The sequence below is a fragment of the Monodon monoceros genome, unplaced genomic scaffold (genome assembly GCF_005190385.1).
Source record: "Monodon monoceros isolate NGI ecotype Baffin Bay Population unplaced genomic scaffold, NGI_Narwhal_1 Super_Scaffold_13, whole genome shotgun sequence".
In the NCBI taxonomy this organism is placed as follows: Eukaryota; Metazoa; Chordata; class Mammalia; order Artiodactyla; family Monodontidae; genus Monodon; species Monodon monoceros.
Genome location: NW_021703769.1, coordinates 69,542,291 through 69,559,840, shown reverse-complemented (window position 1 = coordinate 69,559,840; position 17,550 = coordinate 69,542,291). Strand labels below are relative to the sequence as shown.

Below are 17,550 nucleotides of genomic sequence, written 5' to 3'. Positions count from 1 at the left end.
CGAGCCACAACTACTGGGCCCATGTGCCACAACTACTGAAGCCCGCGTGCCTAGAGCCCATGCTCCGCAACAAGAGAAGCCACCACAATGAGAAGCCCGTGCGCTGCAACTAGAGAAAGCCCACGCGCAGCAACAAAGACCCAACGCAGCCAAAAATAAATAAATAAATTTATTAAAAAAAAAAAAAGACACAGATGGGTTCTACTCTCAGAGTTCCTGGATTCAGTAAAAGGCCCAAGAATTTGCATCACAAGTTCCCAAGTGCTGCTGCTGCTGCTATTCAGGGCCTACGCTGGGACCACTGGCTAAGATCACTCCTCTAATTAGATCCCTTGCCATAAAAAATGATGTGCCAAGGAGGCTCTCTGCGGGAAACAGAATCTCCCAAATGGTTCAAATGAAGGCACTTGGATGAAAGAACCCCTAACAGAGGCATGGAAAGGGTTAAGAGAATCTGAGGCCCCCAAGGGCTGATGACAGAGGGGAGCCGTTACCAGCCTTGGACAGGAAGGAGAAACGGGCAAGAACAGTGTTCTGGGGTCTGTGAGAATAGTAGCCGTGACAACGGAGCTGTAGTCGTGGGCAAGAGGATGAAGCTGATGCCAGAGAAGTAGACAGAGACAGAGAAGGAGCAGGGCAGAGGCACGCTGACCTCTCTCCTCCCATGTGCCGATTTCCAGCTGGTGCCCCCCATTGCTGAGTCAGAGGACCAGGGAGCTTGGGGATGCCCTTCTAAGGAGTCAGTCCCCTGGGGCGCAGAGTAGGGCAGAGAGGGGTGGAGAGCTGTGGCCTGGGAGGGGAGGGAGAGGATGGGGGTGATGGAGAGTCCGCAGCACAGAAGGCAACTGTCAAAATGTTCTTCAAGTCTGCTTAGGAACTGCTGAAGATCTGAGCCCTCTCGTTGTTTCAAACAATTAACAAGTGTTAGCAAAGTGTTAAGGACATATTATCGCCAAGCGGAGACTCTTTTGATTAGGCTGATAAGAATTTTAAAAATAATGGAAAAGCGAATAGCGTTTTCACTCTTTGATGCAGACAATTTAATGTTGTGGTTCTTCACACTTAACACCATCTCTCCCCTGGTGGTGGTGTTATTGAGTCCAAGCTTGTACTGCTCATGCACGGCAGGACAATAGATAGAGTTGCTGGGGCAAGGAATAGCGACTTTATTCCGAAAGCCAGCAGACTGAGAAGATGGTGGACTCATGTCCCAAAGAACCAGCTTCCCCAAGCTAGAATTCAAGCTTCTTTTATACTGAAATGGGATGGGGTGTGGTTAGTTGTTGCAAACTTCTTGGTGCCGGAATCCTTTGTTCTTGCAACTGTCCAGCTAGGTCAGGTCAGGATGTTCCTGTAAACCTCCAACAAGACAAATGTTCTTCTCTGTTCTGCAACTTTTTATCTCTATATGAATGGAAAAGTGTTACACCTATAAAGGTCAGAACCTTGAGCATGGGCCATCCTGTATATTTCAGGCTATAGGCAATATTCTTAACTTGTAGCAAAAGCAATGGAATATAAAGGTTAAAGGAAAAGAAACCAATCCAATATGGAGTCGGATTTGTTCTTCCCTATTACAGTGGGAAACACAGGTATAATTTGTACTTATTTATCAGCTCACATCAGGCATTGGTTGAGGGCTGCTGCTGAGGTGGAGGGCAGGGTGGTGTCAGTGTCCCAGCAGGTGGGGACTAGGCTCTGGTGACCAGGGCAACCCCTGGGGCAGAGAGGTGCTGGCAGGTGGCAGGTGCATTGAAGTGCTGTCGGCAGGGATGGGTGGGACACCCACAGTGTCACTACACCTTTGCAGCCCCTCCCCACCCCTCCCCTTGAGTATTAATGTTCCTGTGGATTCTACTTCTTACTCTTTTCTCTTTTGCTGTAAATGCTTTCTTTGGGCATCCATCTCTTTAACAATCACGGCAAACATTTAGTGAGTGCCCATGTCTTGCCAATGTCCCCACATCCCTGTCTGAGCTCCAGCTGCCTCCTGCACATCCCCACTGGAGGTCCTGCAGCTGCTGCAGACCCTGCACATGCAGGAGTGGCTGAGCTCACCGCCTTCCTACCTTTAGCATCATCCCATTCTCACTGAGGAACGATGACTGTGTGCTCAGACGCCTGCGCTGGAAACATGGCCCCACCCTGGACTCCTCCCTCTCCTTTGCCATCGCATTCATGGGTCAGCAGTCCACTGAGCCCACCCCTCTGGAGTTATCAAGCTCCCCACTTGTCCTCACCCCCGCCCCCATCATTGCCACGGCCCAGGCCACCACCATCTGTTCATGGAGCGCGGCCCAAACCTCCACCGGGTCTTGCAGCCAACCCCCTTCCAGAGCAAGCCTCCCTGCGTGTCTTTCCCTTGCTAAGCCCTTTAGGACTGCACCTGCCTCTGCAGCATGGGTCAAACCCATCTTTTCCAGCCTGGTTCCCAGTGTTACCTACCAGGGTTCTTGGCCTCCTTAATCAATAGAAATTGATAAGAGGCCAGACAAGAAATTCAAGCAAGGCTTTACTGGGGCCCCTGCTGCAGCAAGAGGGAGCGAAAACAAGCAACAGTTTCCCTTGCTCGCTGGCTCCCGGAGTGAGGGTGGGGTGGGGATGGGGTGGGGGGGGGCGAGCTGGTTCCTTATATGGGGAGAGGGTAGGGGCGGGTCCAGGGGTCGGGCCAGAGGCGTGGCTTAGGTGTTTTGCCCACCCCTTTGGTGGTGCCGTGTGCAGGGGCATGCGCAGTACTGTGCTTTTGTTCCTGGCTCTTCAGAAGTGGCAGTTGGGTTTTTTTTTGTTTGTTTGGGGTTTTTTTTTTGCGGTACACGGGCCTCTCACTGTTGTGGCCCCTCCCGTTGCGGAGCACAGGCTCCGGACGCGCAGGCTCAGCGGCCATGGCTCACGGGCCCAGCCGCTCCACGGCATGTGGGATCTTCCCAGACAGGGGCACGAACCCACGTGCCCTGCATCGGCAGGCGGACTCTCAACCACTGCGCCACCAGGGAAGCCCCAGCAGTTGGGGTTTTTGTCTTTTCGTATCTTGTTTTCCATAATCATAATTTGCCCCAACTGCCAATGCGCACAATTATTTTTAGTCCTTTATAGTTTCTTTGTGTTTTGTTGCTCAAAGAGACTTTGTCCGGGTACGAGCATTGCAGCAAAGGGTCCCAGGTCCTAGGTCCCAGCCTGAGTCACCAGCATCCTCAAGATCCGTCTGCTCTTCCCTGCGACCTCCTTCCCCACCACACCTGGTGGCCAGCTGGGCTCAGGATCACTGAGAACCCCCTCCCCCACCATAATCCCGCTCCGTGGTCATCTTCCTGCAAGAATTCCGATGCAGGGATTCTTTGGGATGCTGGAGTGCACATAGATGAGAGCCATCGCCAGGGAACCCAACTCCCTCGATAAGACTTCAGAGTGGCCATTCTATCCTGATAGGTTACAACCTCCCTACCCATGATGGTTTCTGGAGTCAGAGAGGCCTGAGTTTGAACCCAGATTGACTATATCACTCACTATCCAGCTGTGTAGACCAGTGGTTTAATCCCTCTGAACCTCAGTTTGCTCATCTGTAATATGGGTGCTGCACTGCTGCCTTGCAAAGTTGTCAGGAAGATTGGGGGAGATCATGCATGTGAATGCTGGTGTTTGAGGCCAGAGTCCCTAGAAACAGACTCTGGGCTGAGGATCCATGTGCAAGTCATTTATAAAGGAAATGCCCTGGAGGAGAATGGTAAGGGAATTGAGGGGAGCAGAACGGGGAAAGGAGGAAGGCAAGTGAGGGGGTGATGTCAGGCCAGGGCCCAGAGAGGGCAGCTTCAGTTTTGGCCCTGAGGGAGCTTTGCAGTGTGGGTCACCACCCAGGGTGGTCTCCACCGGAGCCATGGGGCTGGACTACCCCAGTCGGCCACTGGTTGACAACAGAACAGAGAGGAAAATGTAAGTTTCCAGGCACTTTCTGAATGAATATGGGCAAGATGTAGTCCAGTTGCCCAAAGACAATCCTCCAAAGACAGAAACGCTAAAAAGAGGTGCAAGGACATTGGGTGGAACATTAACATTGTCCAGTATGACTTGGCACGTGATAAACACCTAATATCCCTTGGCCCTTACTGTGACATTGTTGCTGCTATTAGCATAACCTCAGCAACAGTTCCGCTTCTTACTATAGTTATTAATTTCCTTGGCTTAGGTGGGCTGTAACTTGTAGACAGATGCTCTGAGCCCAGTGGCTAGACAGGGAAATAAATCTGGCAGAAATAAGAAGCATAACCCCAGCCATGCAGCTGAGATTCCACTGCCTGTTTCTCCATGGTTAACTTAACTCCTGGAGCATCTCAGTCCCCCACGCCCATCCCATCTGAAAGAGCAGAGCTGGGCCCTGCTATGGGGGGTGGTGGGTGGGGTGGAGGCTTGGCCAGGGGCCCACTTGGGCGGGATGAGAGCATCCCCTGGGGAAGCAGGGGCACTGCGGGGGAGTCAGCTGAGTCGGTGAGCCTCACCCTGGTGAGGCTCCGCCCACCAGCAGGGCAACAGCAGCTGGAGGTGAAGGCTGCTGGGAGGGAGAGCAGGCTTTCCCGAGGGCAGCCGCACCCCTGCATGGCCCAGCTCACCCTGCACCTCCTGCATTCCTCCTCGCTGCCCGGTGGGCCTCGGGCCAGCGAAGGGCCTCAGAGGCTGCGAGTGTATGGTGCCAGGGGATGTTTTAACAACATCCAGGCTGCCAAGAGCACATTATTCTCTTACAGAAATCCAAGGGATTGCCCAGGAGATGCGATATTTTTGTAGCAAAAAGAAAAAGAAAAAAGTTCTTCAAAGCTCTGAAAGCCCCGTTGCATTAGGAATGATAGTGGGTGTTTGAGAATCTGGATTCTTCATCAGAGAATAGATCGGGGCTCAGACATTGCTGTTTGTTTGCTTCCTTCACTGAATGGTGTATATCGGGCGTCCCTAGGGCATTAAGGTGGAAAGGACAACTTGTGCAAAGGCAGAGAGGTAGGGAAGGACAGCTTCCGAGAAAAGAAAAACTGAAGGTCCGGACTGTTGGTTGTAAGAGACAGAAGTTCTACCCCAAACCGGCTTAGGCAAAGACAAGGATCTCTTGGTTCATGTGATTGAAAGAACAAATGACTGGCAGCTGTAGGCATGGCTGGATCTGGGGGCTTAACGTCACAGGACATGGTCTTCCTCCATCTCTTGGTGCCACCTTCCTTGGCCTTGGCTCTGACCCCAGGAAGGCCCTTGCTAATTGATGCAGTCACTTCCATCCTTCCATCTTCCCAGCCTCAAACCCAGTGGAAAAAAGGAATTTTCTTTCCCAATAGTTTCAGCAAAAGTCCTGTGCCTGACTCATTGAACTGATTTGGGTCATGTGTCCATCTCCGGCTGGCCAGGCCTGGTCCATCCTTAGTCCCTTCTCAAAACCTATGGTTAGCGTGGCTTGGAAGGTAAGTCACATGATGTGCTCCACCTCTTACTCGCCACCCTTTTTCTCAGAAATCACGTCTGCTCCCACAGTGTCATTTCTCCCTCTTGACTGGCTCTAACCTTGACCTCACTCAAGGACCCCTCGGCTCCATTTCCAGTCCCCACCGTGTTCCTCCCATCCAACAATGGTAATGACGCACATGAACTGAGCTCTTACTATATGCTAAGCACAAGCTCATTACGTTGCTGTGTGAATCCTCGCAGCACCACAATACTATGAGATAGGAGTTATTATTATTCCCATTTTATAGGTTAAGAAACTGAGGCATAGAGAGGTTCATTCCTGAACCAATGACTAGAGTCAGAAGGACACGGAGTTCTGACTGGCCAGATACGAGTCATGGAGCCAGGGTGTGAATCTGATGCAACTAAACTGCACAGACTGAGAGGGGAAAGGGGTTCTTCAAATAAAAAGCATGTAGGAAGAAGGAAGAATAATGTAGGATGGGAGAAACAGAAGACGCCCCCTAAATTAGGTGGCAAATGATGGTAACCCAATTTGAACCAATTTGGGGGAAGAGGGAGCTGTGCTACGTTAAGGAATAAAAAGAAGCTTTGGATAGCCAAAACACTGGCAGGATGGGGTGCAGCTGGCCTTCAGGAACAGCTGGAACCAGTCGCTCGTACTGACAGAGTGCCTGGACTCCCATCTGGGCCTCTCTTCCTGTCTACTTCAGTGGGTTCCAAGCACAGATTCCTAGAGAAGGGCCTTGACTGGCCAATTCTAGGTCACGTGATCACATTGGATCAATTAGCTGTGCCCAGTGGGGTGGGACCACAGCAGAGCATGGCAGCTCCCAAGAGAACCACAAGGTTGAAGCTGTGGGAATAGTAGTGGTGGTATCTAGAAAAAAGTGGAGTAGGGAACAGGGTAAATAAAAATGTAGGTGTACCTTGAGGGCAAGCATGATGTGTGTAAGAGTTGGGATGCTTATAGCTGTAAGTAACAGAGAACATCATACTGGCCAGCTTAGCCACAGGGAAGCCCTCGGGGCTGGTGGTTGCGTGGCCCAGTGAGGTCATCTTTCCACTGCTCCGCTCAGTAACCAGTGTCAGCTTCATTCTAAGGCAGGTGATCTCTGGGCCGTGAGATGGCTCCCAGTGGCAGTCATGTAACAGATGAGAAGAGAAAGAGAGCCTCCCATCCAGCCACAGGATGGAAGTTCCTCCCTCCTATCTGAATGGACCCGCTTATTGGTCACATGCCTCCCTGAACCAGTAACTGTCATCCTGAGAGTGCCATGCTCTGACTGACTTAAGCCGGGCTTCCTGAGCCAGTCCTGGTGAGGAGGATAGCTGGCCAGGATCGCCTTACCTGATCAGGACCCACCCTAGAACCGAGGTCTTCCCTAAAACGACTTGATCCCCCAACCCAGGGGCGTGGGGTGGAACGAACCCAGGGAGAGTCCACCCTGTGCGTCCTCACCTCACGACCTCCCTACCTCCTCCGTGCAGGGGTCCTGTGGCTGTCGGTCGTCTCCGAGGTGCTCTACATCCTCCTGCTGGTGGTTGGTTTCAGCCTCATGTGTCTCGAGCTCTTCCACTCCAGCAATGTCATCGACGGGCTCAAGCTCAATGCCTTTGCGGCGGTCTTCACGGTGCTCTCAGGTAAGGCAGAGGGCCTCGGGCAGTGGGGCAAGAACACACCGGAACCAACCCTGTGACCAGAGCAGAGGGGAATGCGGGAGCTGGAGCCACCCTCGGGCTAAGTCCTGATTGGTCCACCTAAGTGACCATGAGCCAATCACTTCTCTTCTCTGAACCTCAGTGTTACAATTTGTAAAGTAGGATTTGTCTGCTCCCCTGTTCTCTGATTCAGCACGTGTTTACTGAGTGTCTTGTGTGCCAGGTCATGTGTTTAATAAGTATGGGGTTATAGTAATGAATGGAAACAGACAGTTCCAGTGCTTCATGGAGCTTAACACACGTAGGAGAGAGAGATGGGTTTGCTGGAGATGTATTCAGGAGATGAACACCCCATGGCGGGTGATGGATTGGATTTGTGGCACGAGGGAAAGGGAGGTGGTCGTGAAAATGGGCGGACGGTGGCGTCTTTCACAGGGATATGAAAGGGGAGCCTGCTGGGTGTGGTGGGCACCTCACTCATCTGCTTTATCGTATTTGCCCTTGAGACCTCCATGGGGAGATGACCAGCAGGAAGCTTGATGAACAAACACATTTGGAATCTCAATGGTGAAGGTGGGGTGAGCAGAGATTGTGGGCAAAGGCCAAGGACTTTGAGGGTTTTAGGAAAGATTGGATAGTCAGTGGTGGCAGCATGACTCAGGGAGGTGGAGACAGAAGGCTCCAAGCAAAGGCCATTGGATTAGACGGCCAGGTGCCCGGAATAGCCTCAGCAGACCTGGGTCATAAGGGCTTAAGCCAGGAGTTTGCCAGAAGGGAGTCAAAGGAGCCTGTACACCATAACTTCAGGAAGCCTGACAGAGCAGTGGCTTGGCTGTGTACGACATCTGTTCCTAAAAAGCCAAATGTAAACTGAATTTCTATAAATCTAATCTTATTCTTCATGCACTTGGAAGAACTCTTTATTTAATGAAACCGAAACGATGAGCCTTTTGGTAAGGGAGATAATCGCCCCCTAATTGAGGTATGTGTATATAACAGAAGGATCTCTCAAAGAATAGAGAGCGGAATCCAAGAAATTATAGCATGCTGCATAGATCAAAACATGCACATTGTCATTCCCAGGATGTGGGAAATCTAACCAGAACAGTAAAGGGAAGAAAAGAAAAGCAGAGAGATCGTCACAGCACAGTGTCGATTTTGGCCGCCCTCCCCTTCCCCCGTGACCCTGTTTTCAGCTATTCCAGATCGAGAGATGGGTTATTCTTTGTTTGCTGTTATTAAATATGTTTATTATGCCTGAAATCAGTTTTTTTTTTTCATATTGTATTCATTTACTCCACCAACACTCACTGAAGGCCTCCTGGGCTCCGGGGTCGGTACTAGGTTTGGGGGAGTCAAAGAAAAAATGACTCAGTCCTGGCCTCCTGAAGTTTGCCATCTTGTAGCGACACAGACTCATCAAACCCTTGTAACGTGGCAAGTTGACCTTCATGAACTGGGTGTGGTGAGTCCTGCAAGGGGGCACCTACGTTTGTCCAGGGGGTGCCAGTGGGTGGGGTGGGGCCTGAGGAAGCAATCATTTGAGCTGAGACTTGGAAAAAATCTTTAAGAGTTTGCCTTGTTGGACAGCTCGGGGAGGGCATTTTGGGTGGAGGGAACAGCATAGGAAAAAGCTTAGTGACGTGGCATATTCTGGAAACTTCACGTAGTTCAAACTAATGGGAACGTGAAAAGGCAGGCGAGTGGGAGTGTTGAGAGATGAGGCTGGAGAGCCGGGTAGGGGTCTTGGTGCTTTGCACTGGTCTGTAGATTTTATCATGCAGGCAATAGGGAGCCATCGAAGAATCCAGAGCAAAGGGTGATGCGGTCAGGTTTGCATTTGGGGATGAGGGTTCAGGGTGCAGCACAGGAGGAGTGGAGCCAGAATGGAGGTGAGGAGGCCGGCCAGGAGGTGAGAAAGGGTGAGGCCCCAGCCCCATGCAGTGGCTGTGGGGATAGGAGATGCAGGCACAGTGCCTGCAGACTGACTAGGAGAGGTGGGCGGGAATGAGTGGGTTGGAAAAACCGAGACTCTAGGTCAAAGCTTCCTAGTGTGGAGTCCACAGAATTCAGAGAGTCCATGAACCTGGATGGGGGAGAAGTTACATCTTTATTTCTCTAACTTGCAACTGACATTTAGAATATCTTTCAAATATGAGCGGAGGTAACGCATCACAGTCGTGGGCGGCACCTGTGACATAGTCACCAATAGGAACCACGTTTTTCGTATGCACATATCTTGAAATGCACTCCTTCAAAAGGGCAATACTTCTGAGAGCTTCCGCTGAATCTTATCTAACATGCTAATGAAGAAGCACATATATTACTATATAACACATTTGTTTGAATATTTTGCTAATTGTATTTCAGTATAACTGGTTTCTTCTATATCCTTTTATTTTATTTTATGGAGCTGAAAACATTATTCTGGGGAGGGGTCCCTAGGTCTAGATGGCCAGACCCCTGATCTGGGCTGGCATTTGGCCAGGATGGGATGGTACCACCAAGATGGGGAAGGTGGGGAAAGAGCAGTTGGGGGAGATGATGGGTCCCTTTTGAACAGGTTGGGTGTGAGGTGCTGCAGGGTGTCTAGGCTCCTTTCCTTGTCAGTGGTTTCATCTCTCCTTTTCTTTCTCTCTACCAAGCATCAAAGAATCCCCTCCATTATCCCAAGCGTCCAGCCCTCCCCTCAACCTGCTTACTCCTGTCACAAAACAAAAGCTGGTGGCCAGCCCAAGGCAGCTGTCTCTGGTTCTTCAAGCCTCTCTCGTGGGGAAGTGGGTAGGGGGCTCTTCCCCCTACCTCAAAGGGCTTATCAAAGTTTTCACCCCTCAAAAAGCCCCAGTTTCCTTCTAGCGGGGAGTCCCACTGCTAAAGAAAATAAGATCATCTCCGTAATTTCAGGCAGATAAACAATGCACGGCTCAGGGAGGTTAACTGACTTGCCCAAGGTCACACAGCTGGTCAGTTGTGGAGCTGGGATTAAACTCGGCTCCTGCTGGCTTCAAAGCCCTCTGCTCTTTTCTCGGGATCGCACTGCAGGAGTGACCGGGCGGGCAGGGAGGGAGAAGACTTTTAAGTCCTCAGAAAACAGTAACTGAGAGGGATGTAGCAGCCAGATGATGTGATAAGCAAGTGGTGGAGAGAAAGGATTCTGTATTCATGCCTGGGAGAAAATAAACCCGGTAGAAACATGAGACCAGGAGAGAGCCAAGCCCCTGACTTGCCTGTCCTGGAGGAACCAGGAAGCTGGCCTTTCAGGAGCCCCTTGAGAACAAGGCAACTGGTGGGTGGGGGGGAGTTGGGGGGGTGTTTGGGGAGGGTGAGAAGCTTGGAGGAGGTGGGTGGGCTTCTGGTTTGTTGCTGTGGGAGGGGAAGGAGTGGGCGAGCATCGACTGAGTCCCTGTGGGGAGAGGGTTGGGCTCTGATGCTGCCGGACCAGCTCACACCGAGGGGTCCTCAGCCCAAGGTCAACGCCTTCTAGGGTAGAGGAGAAAGCAGAGGCAGGGCAGCCCCTACGGGAGCCAATTACTATAATTAATTATTATAATGAGCCAGTGGGTTAGGATTAATCTTAATTGCCGACAGGGACTGAGATGCCATGCTGCACCAGCACTGGGCTGAGCCTGCTGCATGTGTTAATATCTTTATTCCTCAGTGTCCTTGTGGGAGGGGCGTTACGTCCATTCCACAGATGGGAAAACTGACTTGCCGGCAGTCACGTAGCCAGTGGTTGAACCCAGAGCCTGCCGCATAGAGTGCTTTGAGCAGGGCTTGGCCCCCAGGACTTCAGGTTGTCACTGTTGTTATTATTATTCCTAGTTGTCCCTGAATAAACTGAAGGGCAGATCAGGGCCCCAGGGACCAGCCCTGTCACAGTGAGGCTGGGGTGAGGGATTTGGACTCTACGGCCAAGGGAGAAGGGGTGGTGGGCAGGGCCAGCAGGGCTGTGTTCCCAGTTCCGGCAGGAGGGTGATCGTACGGATTGTTGGCCTGCTGGTCCAGAGCCTAGAGCTCCCAGTGCTTCTAGGGACCCACAAAGTGCTTTAATTTTGACTGTTTTTAAAATCAGAAGAAAAAAATAGAATAATAATGAAGGCCTAAGAGTGAATCTAGGCTGGACTGGTATTTTTTATACCACTGCCATCGTAAAATGTAATTTTTAACATTTCTTTTATGGAGGAACGGGCCCACGAAGTCAAAGGTGCCTGGGGCCCTTGAAAGTCATAATGTGGCCCTGCCCTGGGCCACGGCTTTTCTCCATCTCTCAGGCCTGGGCAAGACTAATTCCAGACGGGGGTGCGGCTCCAGCTGCCAGTGTCACCCCCACCCAGCCAGTCCTGTGACTTTAGCAGAGCTGCTGGAGAAGATGGGGCTCCCTGTGCCACTGTCTCTTCCCCCAGCGGCCAGGGTCTTGTATCTTGGAGAGGATGTGAAAGCAGGCTGGAAGATGTCTGTTCCCCAGTTTCTCCGAAAAATGAGGCTGATCTACTTAGGAAGAAAAGAAAGCCATTTGGAGAACTCCTGGATGGTCAGGCTAACACAGGTGGGCTTTTAGTAAAAACTGCACTGGAATGAAGAGGAGGACGTCTGTTTCCAGGAAAAAATCAGACTTCACGGAGAAGTCAGCAAGAGTCTACTTTGTTAAGTATCGAGAAAAGGAAATTTTGCAATAAGACAAAAAGTGACCAAGGATGAGGTAGCTCTTTGAATCCGGGAAACTAGAACCTTATCTTTTATGTAATCTTGGCATATTTGGCTTCATCATAAAGCGTATATTTCACTGCACGGCACACCACTCTTAATCTCGTATTCAGTTTCTTAACCTTATATACATAATGTGTGATTTGAAAATTTTTATTTTCTTTTTAAAAAATACAGAATATCTTAAACTTGAAAGGCAATTGAATGGAGTATGTTGGGACTTGGGGATGTTTTGATGCTTTTGTGACCCCAAACTACCGGGCTAGTGGAAACTTAGGTTAGGAATTAAAGTTTGAATCTTGTATGTTTTTCTTTGAAGGAGTTCTAATCTCATGCATTCAGAATGACTTCTAAGAATTTTGATTGAGAAGCATTAAAGTCTTAACCATTACATACACTTTAAAAAAGTTTCAGGGGCTATTTTCAAGGTGAGGTATGAGTTGAAGGGCAAGCCTGCAAGGTGGACACATACCCGTGTGTTTTGGATAGACCTTTGGGGATCTGGAGGCCTGGGGCCTGAGGGACACAGCAGGCAAATCCCACTGCACTGCAGACACCCGTGGGACCACCAGAATCCTCAGGAACCAAGCTGTGAGGCTTGCAGAGTGCGCACACCTGCTCCTCTGGATCCACCTCCAGCCCCAGGAGCCATGAAGCCTGTGAGTTCCAGGAAGGCAGTTTTATAGAGCCATTGGCCCTACGACCTGGTCTGAGGCTGCCTTCTGTGAGCGAATGTAAGCTGGTTAACCCATCAGGTTTGCCTTTCACTGGCTGCCAGGAAGCTTAGATCTGTTTGTTTTATGTTCAGTCATGGCAGCTTCCACCAAGCGAGGTTGCCTGTGGTCTTGAATTCCTCCCCAGTCCACCCTTCACTTAATTCTTTGACTCTTCCTTAGAGCTTACTCTTGGTGTAATGACCTGTAACTTCCTACCGTAAACTGCCATGGTATTTTAGGGTGAGTTTCCTGAGACACTAATTCCACTAGCTACTCTGCCACCTTGGGCCTGTGCTAAAAAGAATCTCCTGCCCATAGCTCCCTCTGTTCAGTTCTCTGCCCTGGCCAGACTGGGTCTCTTGCTCATAACTGAGAGAGCAAATACTTTTGTGTATTTTTGTGTCTAAAAGTACAGAGGGTCTAAATCAGAGAAATGAGTTTTTCAATATCATTAAAAGCTCCTTTTGCTTGCAAGTGACAAGAACCCAATCAAATTAGCTAAAGGAAGAAGTTGGGGGGGGGCGTGATTGAACTCTCTTGATTCATGTAATTGAAAAGTACAGGGTGGTTATGCTTCAGGCATGGCTGCATCCAGGTGATCATGTCATCAGGAATCTAGCTGTATCTCCAAACTCTGACTTCTTTTAGCTTCTGTCTCAGTCAGGCCCATCCATGTGGAGAGTGGATAGTCATAAGCAGCTCCAGCCTTACGTAAGATTCCAGAGGCAGAGAAGACTCCTTTCAAGTGCCTCCTGCAAAACTCCAAGGAGGGCTATGATCAAACCAACTAGGTTCATAGACTCATTCCTGAACCAGTCACCATGCCAGAGGATGAAACACTGTGATTAGCTGGGCCTGGGTCTCTAAGCACACCTGTGGTGGGGGCTTAGCCATGGACCAAGCAGGATTACTATGCAATGGTGGACAAGTGGTTGCCCAAAGGCATTGCTGACTGGAAGTCCCAGTGGTTGGGAATTTGTTGGCTTGTCAAGTTGGGAGATTATCAGGAGGTCAGCGGTGGAGCTAAAGGACTCAAGAGCCTCAGGAATGGTAGATGTCTTCATTTGGGTTCCTCCAAAGCAGACCCTAAGGTGAAGATATGGGTGCAAGTAGTTTATTTGGGAAGTGATCCCAGGAAGTTTGGTCGGACAGTGGATTTGTAAGACAAGAAGGCAGGAGGGCCAATGAAGGGAATGTTGGTAGGCGGGTGACCACTGGCGGCAACTGGGTTTCCCTCCTGCTGGGGACCCTCTGAGAGACTGTGTAGGACACCCAAGGGGTGAGAAAGCAGTGGAATTTATTCACCATCTCTCATCCATCACTGGTTTAGGGGGCACTCCCGAGTCAGTAGCTCCCCCAGCATTTCCGGCCTTCGCCACCTAAGATGGAAAGTGTTTGAGGAAGGAAGCCACCAACATGCACCAGAGCTGCCCGCTAAAGCTGCAGTGACCTCTGGTGCCGGCCAGGGGGGTTATGGGTGAGGACAAACCAAGGCAAAGGGTGCTGTTCTGACGTTAACTTGTGCCCTGCAGTACAATTCTGATGCTATTTGCCATCAGATGCCACGGTCCCCAGCAAGACTGCCCCACTGCAGGTGCCACCTGTAAGTTCAGGGGGTCCCTGGGCTGCCCGCACCTCTAACCAACTGGCTTCAAATCAGCTTCTTCATGACCCTCTGAAGTTTGATAATTCGTTAGGACTACTCACAGAACTCAGCAAAGCACTATACTTAGGGTTACAGTATTGTCATAAAGGATACAAATCAGGACCAGCCAAAGGAAGAGACACCCAACGAGGTCTGGGAGCTAAACCAAGGACAAGGTGAGGTTTTGTCCTCTAAAGCTAACCTGGCCTATGTGATTCTCATACCTTAATCCAGCTATGCAAGGAACACTGCATTTCTTTCATTTCTGGAAAAGAACTTCATTTTGATTCTGTGCTCCCATCCTCCTGGGCTGATAGAAGATTTATTGTCAGAATTTTGAGGGGCTTACTCCCTACTGCCTTTGCCTGGGGCTGTGCTGCAATTGTCTGGTCTTACGCAGTGTCAGACAAAGAGGGGGTGGGGTTTAATCTTTGTCATTATCATCTTCATCATACAGCTTAGTCCCTGATCTGAAACCCTTAGGGCTAGAAGTGTTCCAGAATTTGGAACTTTTCAGATTTGGGCAGGTAACGTAATACATAAACCATCCATTACATAACACCCCAGTAGGGGCTGGGGCAGCACTGTGTAAGCAAACAGAGTGAAACACGTGAATATTCATTCTAGGGGGGAATAAATAAAGACGGTCAATAACCTCACGTCCATTCACGTCAGGTTTTGGTGCTAAGTGGGTTCAGGCCAAGTCAGATTTTGTGGCCAGATGAATTATGAAGAAGCTTTTGGGTTTCAGAACTTCTGGGAATTTGAAATTGCAGATAAGAAATTAGGGGCTCAATAGCTTCCATTTATTGAGCATTTATTATGCCAGACACTGTTCTAAACATATTCCCTCTGTTGAACCCTACAGATGTTCCCATCTGTAAATGTTATTCCCATTTTACAGTTGAGAAAACTGAGGCACAGAGTTAGCATGTGGTGGTTCTGGCTTCAAAGCCATGTGCTTTACTGTTACATGGGTCCATGTAGGTTGCCACTGAGCCTCCTCTAATGCCCTGTTCACAGGGTCCCTTCCAGTCCCCAGAGCTCTTTGCTTCTAGGGTCAGGTGGGAGGTGGGAGAAGGGGGCTGGTGACCTCAGTGCCTGTGGTGATCAGAGGTCTCAAGTGCAGTGCCTACAGGGACCATGTAGGTGACATAAGTGAGTCAAGCTGTCCAGATGTAACACAGCAGTGGATGTGGGGATGGTGGCAAACTTGGGAGTGCACGCCCCATCAGCACCCCATTGCTGCCGTGGAGGAAGATGCACGGCATTCAAGGAAAGCCCAAAGCTGGTTTTTTTATAGGAAAATCTCCTGATTTTTAATTCAAAATGTTTTTTAAACAGCTTTATTGGGATAGAATTTACATATCATAAAGTTCACCCATGTAAAGTGTATAGTTTAAAGGCTTTTAGTAACTGTCGCAGAATCTAATTTTAAAATCTTTTCATCACCCCAGAAAGAAACCCCGTACCCGCTAGCGGTCACTCCCTATCTTCCACCAACCCCCACCCCATCTTTAGGCAACCGCTGATCTACTTTCAATCTGCATGGATTTGCTGATTCTAGACATTTTATATAAATGCGGTCATATACTATATGGTCTTTTATGACTGGCTTCTTTCACTTAGCATGGTGTTTTCATCCAAGTTGTAAGATGTATCACCACTGCATTCCGTTTTATTGCCAAATAATATTCCATGGCACAAATACACCACATCTTATTTCTCTGTTTGTCAGTTGATGGACATGTGTGTTGTTTTCCACTTTTTGGCTAGTACAAATAATGCTGCTATGAACATTCATGTCCAAGTGTTTGTGTAGACATATGTTTTCCTAGGAGAGGAATTGTTGGGTTACCTAGTAACCCTAGGTTTAACTTTTTAATTCAGAATGTTTCAAAACATTGTATTAGCCAACAAAACATCACTGCAGACCCTCAGCATCCTCTCCTGCCCCAGACAAGGACAATCCAACCTTTTTCTTTTTTTTTTTTTTTTTGGGGGGGGGGGGTGCTGCGTTGGGTCTTCGTTGCTGTGCATGGGCTTTCTCTAGTTGTGGTGAGCAGGGGCTACTCTTCATTGTGCAGCACGGGCTCTAGGCGTGAGGGCTTCAGTAGTTGTGGCTCGGGGGCTCTAGCGCACAGGCTCAGTAGTTGTGGCGCACGGGCTCAGTAGTTGTGGTGCACGGGCTTAGTTGCTCCGTGGCATGTGGGATCTTCCCAGACCAGGGATCGAACCCGTGTCCCCTGCATTGGCAGGTGGATTCTTAACCTCTGCGCCACCAAGGAAGTCCCCAACCCTTTTTTTGTCCTAAGGACTAGAAGACAGCTCACTCTTTCTCTCCCTGACTCAGAGGTCCCTGTCCTAATCTCCTTGGTAAATTAAGGCTTCTAAAGATGAAAGCCAGGAGGGAAGGAGTTTGCAGATGGGTTTCCCCTCTTTGCTGCAAAACCTCTGGGACGAAGAAGTCCAGAGCCTCTTACAGTTTGAATGAAGCGAAAGGAAAAGGGGGGCAAGTACAGGGGAAAAAACATGAATTACCATCTAAAAATATTCTGCCACACCTATTTGCCGAATGGTCATTTTGCATACTTAGTGACTGACCTCAAGTTGATACTCATCAAGTGTACGGCTCTCCGTGTGATAAAGTTCCAGCTCCTTTAGAGTTTTAAATATAGAAGGCTTTTTTCTCACTTCGCCTCATTGGACATTTTAGGGGATTTTTTTTACACAAAGTCTGTTTTTGTCATTTCTAGTTGGTATTTATCAAATGTTACTTTTGTAAACAAAATCTGAACTCCATCCCAAGAACACAAAATGTGGCCTTTGCCGTCCTCTCTAACTTCACCTCCTGCAATCAGCCCCTCCTTGCTGGCCTTCATGCTCTCTGAGCTTGGTCCTGCCCAGGCCCGTGGTCCCCTCCATGGGGCTGCCTTCCCCGCATGAGCCTGGCTCACTTCCTCCTTCAGCCAGCTGTCACTCAAATGGCATCTCCTTAGGAGCTCTTTCCTTTCCCCCAGTCGTTTCCACCCCCTCCTGCTTGTTTTTCTTTCCTTTTTAGAAATCTTTATTTCTTTTTATTTATTTATTTTTTTTTTTGCGGTACGCGGGCCTCTCACTGTTGTGACCTCTCCCGTTGTGGAGCACAGGCTCCGGACGCGCAGGCTCAGTGGCCATGGCTCACGGGCCCAGCCGCTCCGCGGCATGTGGGATCTTCCCGGACCGGGATACGAACCTGCGTCCCCTGCATCGGCAGGCAGACTCTCAACCACTGCACCACCAGGGAAGCCCTATTTCTTTATTTTGTTTGTGCCAGGTCTTAATTGCGGCATGCAGACTCCGTAGTTACAGCACGCATGCAGGCTCCGTAGTTACAGCACGCAT

General features: G+C 49.7%; 1 protein-coding gene across 2 annotated transcripts in view; it reads left to right on the top strand.

Annotated features, from left to right (window-relative positions):
• GSG1L (GSG1 like) overlaps positions 1–17,550 on the top strand; it is a 215,388-nt gene that overhangs the window by 134,269 nt on the left and 63,569 nt on the right. Inside the window, exon 3 of one of the 2 annotated variants that reach the window (XM_029221177.1) lies at positions 6,931–7,083. The exons of the other annotated variant lie outside the window; for it this stretch is intronic. Coding sequence (XP_029077010.1) covers positions 6,931–7,083 — 153 coding nt within the window. The remainder of the gene's footprint in view (positions 1–6,930; positions 7,084–17,550) is intronic. 2 annotated transcript variants of the gene reach the window in all.